The sequence below is a fragment of the Pteropus vampyrus genome, unplaced genomic scaffold (assembly GCF_000151845.1).
Source record: "Pteropus vampyrus isolate Shadow unplaced genomic scaffold, Pvam_2.0 Scaffold12, whole genome shotgun sequence".
NCBI lineage: Eukaryota > Metazoa > Chordata > Mammalia > Chiroptera > Pteropodidae > Pteropus > Pteropus vampyrus.
This window is the reverse complement of record NW_011888793.1, coordinates 15372829-15384930: the sequence shown is the minus strand read 5'-3', so window position 1 is coordinate 15384930 and position 12102 is coordinate 15372829. Positions and strand designations below refer to the sequence as shown.

The 12102-nt window shown below is 29.9% G+C and overlaps 1 protein-coding gene across 9 annotated transcripts in view; it reads right to left on the bottom strand.

The window, feature by feature from the left end:
- Window positions 1-12102, bottom strand: part of NLGN1 (neuroligin 1) — a 995729-nt gene that overhangs the window by 435295 nt on the left and 548332 nt on the right. For 8 of the 9 annotated variants that reach the window (XM_023524764.1, XM_023524785.1, XM_023524777.1 and 5 more), the window contains one exon: window positions 6110-6169. The exons of the other annotated variant lie outside the window; for it this stretch is intronic. In XM_023524764.1, coding sequence (XP_023380532.1) covers window positions 6110-6169 — 60 coding nt within the window. The remainder of the gene's footprint in view (window positions 1-6109; window positions 6170-12102) is intronic. 9 annotated transcript variants of the gene reach the window in all.

Here is a 12102-nt window from a genome sequence, read left to right as displayed (position 1 = left end):
GAAAGTCGGTATGAATTTTAGTGCTTTTTGATTAATTCCTGACATGACAGTAGAAACGAAAGAAATAATAAAATAATAATGATTCTTTGAACTACTTTTTAAAAATGTTGTAGACCTCATATGGAAATTATGAACCATAAACTAAGGACAAAAGTAACACTACTATCGTAAATAAAACACTCTGTTTTTCCATTTCTTAATTACTGTATTTTGTTGAATGAATCTTAATTACAGTGAATAATTTATGCCCCTATTTGTGAATGTAATTATAACACTGTTATTCATTTTTTAAATTTTATTTCACTACTTAAGTACTGTCAGATGAATGTGTAAGCAGTAAAGCAATATATGTCTATATTTTTGTTGCTGTATTTAGGGGACTGTCATTTAAAATTATGCCTTAGTTGAGTCCAATTTACCTGCTAATTTTACCTATTCCTACTCTTTCGAAGTAGAAAACAGCCTAAATTATATTTTTCAACTCTTTTTGTAACTGTTATACTCTTCTCAGCCCCACTTTGGTTCTATGATTTTGTTATGTAGACATGAGACAGGATAAAGCTAGTTCCAAGTGTAAAGTGCCACAATTTAGAGTGATGATGATGTAATCTCTATAGCTCTGAACTTTAATCAACTGTATTTACTTTCCTAAGATACTTCTCTCCAATTATGTAGCTTTCAACCAGAATTTTGAAATCATATATAAGGGAAATTGGATAATTTAATTGGTATTTAAAATAGACTAATTTCTATAGAAAAATTCTAAGGTGTAATTCGGCAAACATGATTTTAACTATCATGTAGATTAAAAATTGCAAAGCACATGTTATTGTGAATATATACACATTTAAAACATTACTATTACATAATAGTCCATCATCTCTTCTACCTACAATTAAAATAAAATTACATCAAGCATATTATATTTTTAAATTCCAATATAAAAGTGTATTTAAAAGCATGGTTTTGTTCCTTTGCTTTTGACAGTTTTTATCAAACTTAAATATTTAAGGTTGAGGGTTCAGCTTTCAGAATGGACTAATATAATATAAACTTTGAAAAAACTGGTGAGTATTTAAAGGATTCTTTACATTTCCTGTAAAAAAAAGATTTTTTAAAAATATAAATGCCTAAATATTTCTACTGTAATAATAAAGTGGTTTCTTTAAATGAAAAGTTATTTTAGGATCAATAATTGCAGCTCAACTGGTTTGTCCAGAATTTCTAGTTGGGAAACTAGCTCACTGCAGAACTGAGAGACTTTTTAAAAAGACAATTTTAAGTTTGACTTAATTTAGCAGGAAAACCTAAATGTATTTTCTCTTTAAATCCCTGGGAGAGCAATTGGTATTCACTCATTTGTAAAGATTTGGGGGCTTGTGGAGATGTTAGGTTTACGCAGAGAAAATAATCCTTTTGAATTTTTTAAACTATCCTCCTTAAATGCCTATTTGCTGCATATAGTTTTAGCTCATTCTCCTACTATGGTTGGCACTGAAAAAGCAATAATAAATTATTAAACTGAAATCATTAACTGACTGTTCACAGCAGACACTGTACTCTGCTAATTGTATGCTTGGAGGTAGCACAGAAGGGGGCTGTTTCAGAATTCTTCTTTAATTAAAATTACATAGAATTACAAAGCACCAACTGTGAACAGTAATGAAATCTTGGTAGAACCATTCTGTTCACCTGGAAAACAATACAGGCACACGTTGAGAAGACCTGCCACAGTTTATATCTAATAATAAAATGGAGTGGACACTGTTAGAAAACACTGAACATATGATGATAGATTCTAGGAACTATTTTGAGTGGTATCTATTTTTTTTTTAAATTAGACTTGAAAAGATTACTGCTAGTTTGGGCTGGTTCTAATTTCCAATTTGTCTTTTAAAATTTCTCAAAGATTTCAGACTTGCCTAAGAAGTTAATACGTCTAACAATTCTTTTCCAGAAAGTTCTATAAAATTCTAATGATGTGTTCTGAACAATATTTATTTTTGCTTGAAGTAACCCTGAAATTAATGCTGTATAGGCTGTTAATTACCAGAGTAAGTAAAATTCTTGTATAAACACCCTTTATATCGCAAATAAAATTTGGGAAAATGCTATGTTTCTATTACTGAACAATTAGAGTTCTTTGATAGTGTTTTATCAGAGAGGGCCATCTTAGATTTATTTTGATAGTGTTTCATCACAGAGGTTTATCCTACACTTTACTTTTCTCCATAGTCTATAGGTGTTTTTGATTATTATAATAAATATAACTAGTTTAAATTGTATCTATATTTACTTTAATTTTGAAAAGAATCAGAATCTTTAAAAATGAAAATAATCAGACAGCCTACTATTAAATACTATCTGCTAATGCCATGATTTTAATAATAAAATTTTGGGGAGCCATTATGTCTTACTGCAAATATATTAGATGTACTTTAGTAATTCATAATTTATGACAGCCAATGGTTCCCTCTAAAACTTGTCTCATATCTTTCCTTGTATATAAGGTGGAATTCACTTTAGATTTCTGACTTTGCTTGAACAGTTGCTACTGAATTTACTAAAATCAAATGAACATACTCAGAGATGAAAACACTTGCTCTGGTTCAGTAAAACCACAAATGTTCATAATGTATGTTTGTATTTTATGTTGTTGCCATTTTTTAAAACTTTGCTAGGCATCTAGGTGCCTGAAAAGAATGGGATGTTAAGAGAGAAATAACTGATGATTATTTTTCTTCTAAATTTTTGATAAGAAAGTAATTTTTCACATTAAAAAATAATAAACTTGTAATTTGAGTAGCACATTGGTTTTAAATTTTGGTAACTATTTTCCTTTTTCCTGATAAATCAAAATTTTAAGCCAAAGTATCAAGTATCAATAGATCTAGAGCAGTTAATGGGGATTTATTTATGCCTGACAACTAGTATTTGAATCACAATTCCTTTTAATCTTCCTAGTGGACAATTATTTGTCGCACAACTCCTTAACTACATTTACTGGTTTCTTTCTTATTTACAGACTCATGAAGTTTTTAATTGTCCATGTTTTAGAGTTTTTAGAATTTAACTCTTTTTAAATTGTGGAATATTACCTCAATAAAATCTTCCTCCAATATATTTAGAGATAGTTCAAGATATTTTTGTGCTCCCTACTCATTTTATGAACTTCAGTTATCATTTCAAATCAGCAAAATAATATTGAAGTTGATGGTTGTCTGAATTCATGTTTATTAAACAGTACTTAAAGGTATAATTTTTATTTTAAAAATACAAAAAATCTACAAACTCTATGTAGAATATAAAATTGCATTTGAATATTGAAATATTAATATTAAAGTATTCTTAGCACAGTTAAAAATTGTTTAAATATCTCTTAAATTCCCAAATGAATTGATAAAAGTATTTATTGCTTTACCCATTTATCACTTCAGATTAGTCTTTTCGGAACTATTAAAATAGCCTATAAAATATGAGGTTCTTTTGGTTATTATTAAACACAAATGAAAAGTGACACAATTGTGTTTGGCCTAAAGATGGCAAAAGAACAATGGCAAAGACACAGACGAGATTAGAAGTGAAGACTAGTGCTCCACTAAGAGGCTTGGATTAGTTTAAGTTACTGAAGGGCATGCCTCTGTGTCTCAGGTCACCTCTGAATACAGTGGCTTAGATAAGGACCTGGAAATCAGGTATAGAATAGGGTTATCAGGAAATAATGGAGAATTCCATTTAAATAACCAGATAACTAGACTTCCGTCTATCTAAATAAGTGTTTTATCAAATAATTTATAGTTGTCGCTTTATGTCCATTAATGTTGATTCAAAATTTGGAACAAATTAAAGGTGAAAATTGCCCTTGGTTTTTCATGATCAGTCAGGAAAATTATTGTAAAAGAAATTGCATAGAAGATGCTCAGACTTTTCTACAGAGGTTTTTATCCTGGAGGGTATCTGAATTTATCTTTCTTCTCTTCTAAACAATTATCCAAAACAGCACCACAGAGGAAGAGACTAAACATGAATCTACTGCTTTGGCATTCTACACTTCTGAGCATTCAGAAATATTTATTGATTTGATAACTTTTATGACTGACTGGTTTATTGCTTAACCTGAATACTGTCAATGTAAATAGGATTTAAGATATTTTTAATGACTATTTAAAAATGTTACATATGCTTCAAAATAGGTCTTGAAATAGAGTCATATTTACAGGGCTTAGCTCTACTATAGTCACACAGAGGTATCTTTTGTGAACATGTAAATGTCTTACTTGATGCTATTTTTTTACTATAAGAAAAAATCACATTAAATCATTAATAAAAGTATTTTTTAAAAATAGAATAATGGGGTATACTAATCCTATGAGTATTTTGAGAAAATTTGGAGTTTACAAAGCTACACTCTAAGAAGTCCTTTATACTTAGGTATTATTAGATTAAAAAATGTCTAGGAGTTAAGAAGGTTTAACAAGTCCCAAAGCCCCCAAGTAGAAGCAGTCTTCTTTAGAGCATTGGAAACAGTAAACTGTGTCCTCAAAGTCAATAAATTTCCTGAGTGTTTGAATATTTCAAATTTCTAACGGTATTTTTTTAAAAAATCACAATTTGTATTTTGATGATGCTTATTTTTATTTATTTAGCATTCAAAATTGTAACTCTTGGCAGCTACAATGATTTATTTTAAATATTAATGATTGATTTGTGTTTAATCTTTAATTCACTGTTGGGGTTCATAGTAAATAAATTTTTAATCAAAGGTCAAAAATTTCATGACAAAATAATTCTTAAATATTATAAAACTAATAGCATCCAATTTAATTTTTATGCTTTCAATACTTTTATAATTTTTCTACTATGAAGTAGTTTATTTAATATATATCTCAATAAAAACAATTCAAATTGTAGTAAGGATTTATTCATTCTTAATTGTACTTAATAGAACTAGCACTTCTGCTGGCCTGCTTATGGATTATTTTATTTTGGAAAACCTTTCTTACCATATTATTAACATCTTTATGAGATTTAATTTCTAAGATTCTGAGAATTACTTTTAAACCTTGGATTACGCTAATCATCTCTGTAAGAATTATAACTAAGGTAGAATTTAAAAAAAGCTGGAATTAAAACCAAGATGAATTGAAAGAATCAATGGGCCTTTCTACACACTCCACTTAGCACTAGGTAAAGTCCACAATGGAATGAGAAATCTCAAATCAATGTAGTGTGTACTTAGATTTACAAAGAAAATCAGAATTATATGTCATAAGGAAGTTGGAAAGAGAAAAACCTGTTTTGATATTAATAAAGTAGGGAATGTTTTAGTACTTATAGTTGGCAATGCTTTGAAAGTTAGTATAATTTTATCTGCCAATCTAGAATTATGTGGCTTTGAAATTAAAAGATATTCATATATTCTTATTAAAAAAAAAAACCCTATAAATTTTACCCAAAATATGCACTATTTGTGGTCCAGAGTGTTTTAGCTGTCATAAAATGTTCACTACAGTTATCTCAATAGATATGATGTTTTATCTATAAAATTTCACTTATTTATGTGATATTTAAGCAAATCAACAAAAAACACTATTTTTAAAATATAAACTTTATATGCTTAAGAAACACTTTATATCAGCTTTTAGTTTTGTCCTCCTATTATTGTGTTTGGGATTCTTTTTAAGCAAATATCAAATATAAAAATTAAATACATTTTGATGTTGGGTAAGATATTTACATATATTAGAAAACATGCAGAATGGGTACAGAGAGACTACAGGGGAAGAGGTTGTTAGTTCAAAGAATATGGACAAATTTCAGTCAAAACGTGGGATGAAACATATCAAAAGTCAGTTCAAGAAAACAAAAAAAAATGCCCCTCTTTTTAAAACATTTTAATGGTTGGTATCAAAATGTAAAACTTAACATTCATTTTTTAAAAAATTAAAAATGTATATTTATATGTAACAACAAGCAAGAAGACAAAACACATCAAAAACGGGAATTAAAAACAACTTTTTAAAAAAAGACAAGAAGTAAAAAAATAGAAAGGGGTGGAAAAAGTGACTGAGGCCCTTGTCATGCAAATAGATTTGGTGGAAAAAAATACCTTCATCTTCAGCACCGTCATTATCACCTAAATCATCTGTCTGTTTCTTTGTAAGGGGACCTAGGATTGAGAACGGAGAAATGGAGGGAAAAAAAAAGACAATTCAAGAATAAACAAGACTGAGGGGAAAAAATAAATGTAAATACTAAAATTCTCAAGGATATTTCCAAAAAGAGTGGGGAAGTGTTTAAGTCAAAGTTGATTATCTATTTTGTTTAAGAAAAAATCCCTTTCCCCAAAATATCTCATTGAAGATTTGATTTGTGATTATTTCCAGCATGAAAAAAATACATTCTGGTTTGAAACTAAAGTCATAAGCAAAGAAAATGATTTTTTTTAAATACTCACTGCATACAAAAAAAGTAAACAGTTTTATTAGCTGAAAGACCTTAACTTATTCAGTGCCTTTTCTAATTAAAATTGGTGAAAATGGTAAAAAAGTAAGCTAAAGTCATTCTTTAATTTGGGACAATATAATAACATTGAGGAAAACAGACATATGAACATTTTTAAGGTTTTTTTTTTTCTTTTTCCTCTATTTTTTTGTAAGAGCATTAACACTTGCGTTTTATGCATTTTTATATCCTACATTATTGAAAACTGTGACTTTCTAAAATTACTTGTCATTACACAAATATTTCCCCATGTGTTTTGATTAAATATTAGCTGTAGATTTAAAACATTTGCAAATTGCACAAATGTATGAACAGGTAATCTCATCACTCAGAAGAGCAAAGGTACCATCAATGAAAGTCAGTGTTGAGCAATTAAGGTAGTTACAAAGTCAGGGCTTATATTTCATAATCAATTTAGGAATATAATGGAACCATGCCCTAGTGCAATTTCATGCCCAGTATAGTTATTTATAATGAGATCATGTCTTTGGATAACGATTGTATTAAAACACTGTGAATGTTTAATAAATGTTTTATTGTACTTAACAATACTAATTTGCTAGAATACAGGAGCACAACAAAGGGGAAGTCAAAGGCCACATGAAAGTAATTTTAAGCGTCACATAATTGACATATTCAGCACAAAAAATGCAAGGAAACCCCACATATCTTTTTGTTTTCACAATCACTTAATTTGTATGACATATCATAATCTTCATGCAAAAAGCGATCATTACAAACACAGGACACTCAAGTTAAAAGACAGCCAACCACATAGCAGTAAGCAAGAGAATTTGTCATGCATAAAAAAGTCACAGAAAAGGAAAGGGAAAAAAAGACTGCAAGTCATGTGATTTCACTAATATAAAAAGTAAAGAAGCAGGCATTAATTCTAAGCACACTTCATAGGGAAAGATTGTTAAACATTTTTGAGAACGATTTCTAAGTATTCAGCAATTACTGTGCATTATGTTTATAATTCATAACTATACCTAATATCATAACCCACAAAGAATGAAAAACATTCCAGAAAACTGAAAAACATAAGATATAATACAGTTATGGTTCATCACCTCAGACAGACAGCCTTGAAAAATAGCAAGAAGTGGCAAAGATCAAAAGATTGGAAATGGAGAAATTGATTATGGGACCTGTTGACTACTCAGTTGTAAGGTCATGGTTTCAAGGTCATTTCAAATACAGACAGAGGAGCTGTACACAGTAATTTAAATGAAATACATTTATAATCACTCTTGAAAGTAATCATTCCATTAAGAGAAAATCTAAATGAAAGCAATAGTTTATGTTAATTGGCACTTAGTTACAAGTTCACAGAAATCTACATTTCTTTAATATAACCCTGTTTGAATGCAAAAAGAATCCTCAGTTCATGAAAAATAGAAATACTTTTAACTTAAATTTTTAAATTGATATTATCAGAGTTATATTTGAAATATTTCCAATTTTAAAATGTAAAATATCAGACTTTGAAAATTGTATTTTCAAGCTTTTTATTTTTCTGTAATTACCTAAAGCAGTAAAGGAATAGAATTCAGCAAATATATTTTCTTGCTCTTTTATTTTCAAGGACTTTACATAGAAGTTTGGTTTTTGGATTTATTTACTTGTTAACAACACAGATTAAGTACAGTGGTAATTGTTTATTACTGCCAAACCATTATCTACTTTCACATTTCAGTTAAATTACTGAATTTGCTTAATTCTTGGCTGTATTAAGAAATCACTAATGTGAATTCAATTTTTTTTTTTTGCTGAATCATCACTTCACTAATATTTGGAGACATATAAAACCTACCACAATTAAATTAAGTCACACTCTTCATTTTGTGCAGGGCTTTTTAAGATATCTCTCTTGGAGAATTCAGATGGAAGTGTCCCCAAGTGTACCCAAGACAATTTACATGACCTCTTCAGGAAATCCTTTAGGTTCTACAACCATGAGCCAGTAGTTTTACGTACTTTGCACACACACAGAATTGCTAGTTCTTGGTCTACATGAAATGTGACAGTAAGAGAATTTTTATTAAAACATAATCTTCCACTTGTTTGAATGTGGGACATAGTTCTCTGCTGCGTTTTGACTCTCAGTTTGAGCAAGAAGAGAAGCCATGTAAATAATACTGTATATTCTATGCAAATTTTTCCATGGAGAAAATGGTTGAACCAGCTTTTTGCTACATATTTATTATCACCTTCTCTACTCAGGAAGCTGCATATCTCTTGACTTATGTGGGATAATGATTACATACATCTACTACATGGGACATCTTTCACTATAGTAAATCTAAAGGGTTAGAAACAGATACAGATAATGTTTCAGCATCATAAATAGATGGAGACATCATTATCCTAGAGAAGAATTAAGTAGAATTCTCTCAACTAAAGAATTTCATTCACTGAAAACTAAATAAAACATTATTATTAGATGATATTAAATTGTTCCCACAGTATGGGTTCCAACAATATTTGTGATTTCAGCCTAACTGAGTTATCTTAATAATTTTTTACACATCTTATTTTTGTAAATTCCTTGGGAAGAAGAGAGCTAATTACAATTTTTGATGAAATTGACTTAAAAAAGAAAGAAAACATTTTTTTTATAGCCAATGCCTAAAGGCACTGAGAATAATATCTGAGATATTTATATATGGTTTATATAATTGCAAATTGGGAAAGTCAATATTGATTTCTCTGAGGAAGCCTCAATAAAGTAAATCTATACCAGTAGATTACAGAAACAGATCCCTACAGGATCACAAGATTCCTTATTCCCAGGCTGGAGACAAAATAGCCCATTGCCTTGAACCTTCTCCTTTCTAGGATATCGGAAACTCTGGCTCATTTTTCTCCTTCATTCTAAACTGTTATAATTGATTGAATTATTGACATTAAAAATTTAAATAGAAGGAAAATATTGTAAGAGTTAATTATTAATTTTCTTATGGCTATTAGGCAAGCACATTTTAGCTTGCCTAATAGTCAAGCTAATAGTTTAATAGTTTAGCGGCCTAATAGTTTAGCGGCCACAAATTCTTGCAAGTTGATCAACATGAATTTTCCAAAGGGTAAGACATTTATCCTTCAACAGAAATAACAATCATTAACAACATTTCAACTCCAGCTTACGTCTGTTTTAACCACAAATAGTGCATTTTCAATACCAGCAGTTTAAACGGGTATCTTACAGCACCAAGATATAAAGCAAGAGAATCTTCTAAAACCTGAATGTAGAAGTGATTTATTCTACCTTGAAACTCTATGGGGTCTGTGCTCCTTGAAGAACGCACACATAACTCTCATTAGAGTTAATAGGAAAGTAGACCTCATGTCATTTTGAAAGGGAGTGAGAGTAATTACTATATTTTATATCTCCTATAGGCAATAAATAGATTCAGTGGTGAAACAACAGGACCAAGGAAGGTAAAGGGAACTCTGATCATGAACTTTTAACTCATTTAAATCCAAAATAGTTCTTTTGCAATTAACATAAGCATGATTCAAAGTATCAGCCTTTAAAAAGGACATTCTTATATTTCAGAATCTGACCATGAGCCTTTATTTTTTAAAAAAGGAATAAAAATATCAGCATTTCTCCATAGTTAACTGGAGAATAATTATGAGCTTCAAAATAATTACTAACCAGCCATATTAATGCTGCTTTTTATCATTCCCTTTGATGAAGGGTAACATACTTTAGGTCTCAAATACATTAGAACAGATTATACATTCCTTCATTATGGGTTCAATTCAGCAGAAATTATCTGTACTCTGTGTCACACATATCTGCAAAAGGCAAGTAGGTTGAAGATATTATTAGCTCCTGACTTAGAAAGTTGGCCATGAGAAATATGTCTGTTCTTAACAGAACACGTCTTTGAAATTTTTACGATTATTTAGAGCTCCAGGCTCCAGTGAGTCCCATCTTGATAGATGGAAATCTCTAGTAATGACCTTGCTCTCCTCTTTCCTCACACTCTTTACCAAGCACCCTTTGAGATAAACTGACTCTGAAGAATTCCTCAGAATGGGAGAATTTAAGGATGTGGCCATTATTGTTCTGGAATAATTGAAAACAGGCTAAATCTTTTCATGGAAGTTTTTAGGAGAAATTATAGTTTATAAAACTAGCATCAAGGATGGAAAAAAACCTAACTATATCTGCTTCATATGGAGGACAATGTCAGAATTCAATAGATTTTAAATAAAAATTGCAATATGTTGCCATATTTTTTTTCCAAACTGATGAACATTAAAATGCAATGACTTTAAGAAATTAGACATCCCAGCAGTTGGTGTCATTGTAAAACTATTAAATTTTTCCCATTGAAATTTAGTCGATTTTATATAACTGTAATATATACCTCTTGAGAATATAGAAATGAGTGAAGGTGAATGATTTAGAATAATATTTATTATTTTGGTACTACTGTATTTAACTAAAAGTAATCACAATTCTTAAACTATGGATTAAATGAACGGATATGAAGAAATCAAAGATGAAAAGCAATTTTCTTTCTTGAGATTTTTTTTCTATTAAAAAGATAACATTTTGAAGTAATGTCATAAATCTGCATCATAATAGAATGTAAAAAAATAGTGCAAATTGCTGCAATGAGATATTGAAAATAAACTTTGGAACAACTGACAGTTTCAAAGGAATCCATGTCTTTGCAAATTTTGATGGCACTACTATGTCATTTATGATGTTTGAGTATCTTTCAGGTGAGCTGCATGCTTAGGCTAGTGGTTCATATGTATACATGCTATGGAAGAGACCAGCTTCTAAGAGTATGAAAGCAGCAGGCATGCTCTATCTTTGTGTTGAAAGAAACAATCCACATGAACACTAACATATTCCCTCAGTTCTTCAGAAGCAGAGCACAGTTTAAAACATGACTTTTGAGAAAAAGAGAATCTGATGTTAAAACAGGGAAAGATAGAAAGGGAAATCACTTCAGGCCAAGTATTTTGAGAAGAGCTTATTTATAATTATAATAAAGAAAATTCTTTTCTTTATAAAATTACTTTGATTAACAACACTTTGAAGTCAAAAGCAATCCTATCTAGAATATAAATGATAGAATCTGGAGGAAAAAAATTATGTAAATAAAAAGTAAGTAGACTAGGCTACTTACTACTTGCTAATCTGAGCATCATTAAATTTGCACAAGCTTATTACTTCTTTAACACTATATTTGTTTGATTTTTTAAAATGCTGATGCATTTATTGCTGATGCACTATTTTTATAGCATGGAGAATGTCAGAATAATGTTGTTGTTTTTTTTATTTTCTCATCTGGGGCAATGTGACTATGTGTTCCATAAACTCTTTTATACTTTGTGAAGACATACTCACTGTGGCTTTTCACACATTACTCCACGATACACCTGCATTATGGTTAGGATAAAAGTGCCACTGGATGCTCAGAGATGTATCAGCAAGGCTTGAGGACTGGGATAACATCAATAGTCCAACTTCCTTGGTATGGCTGCAGTATTCAGTCATCCAACCACTCAACAAATATATATTATGAAAGGTGCTCAGGATACATGGTGAGGAAAACAGGCAAGACCCTT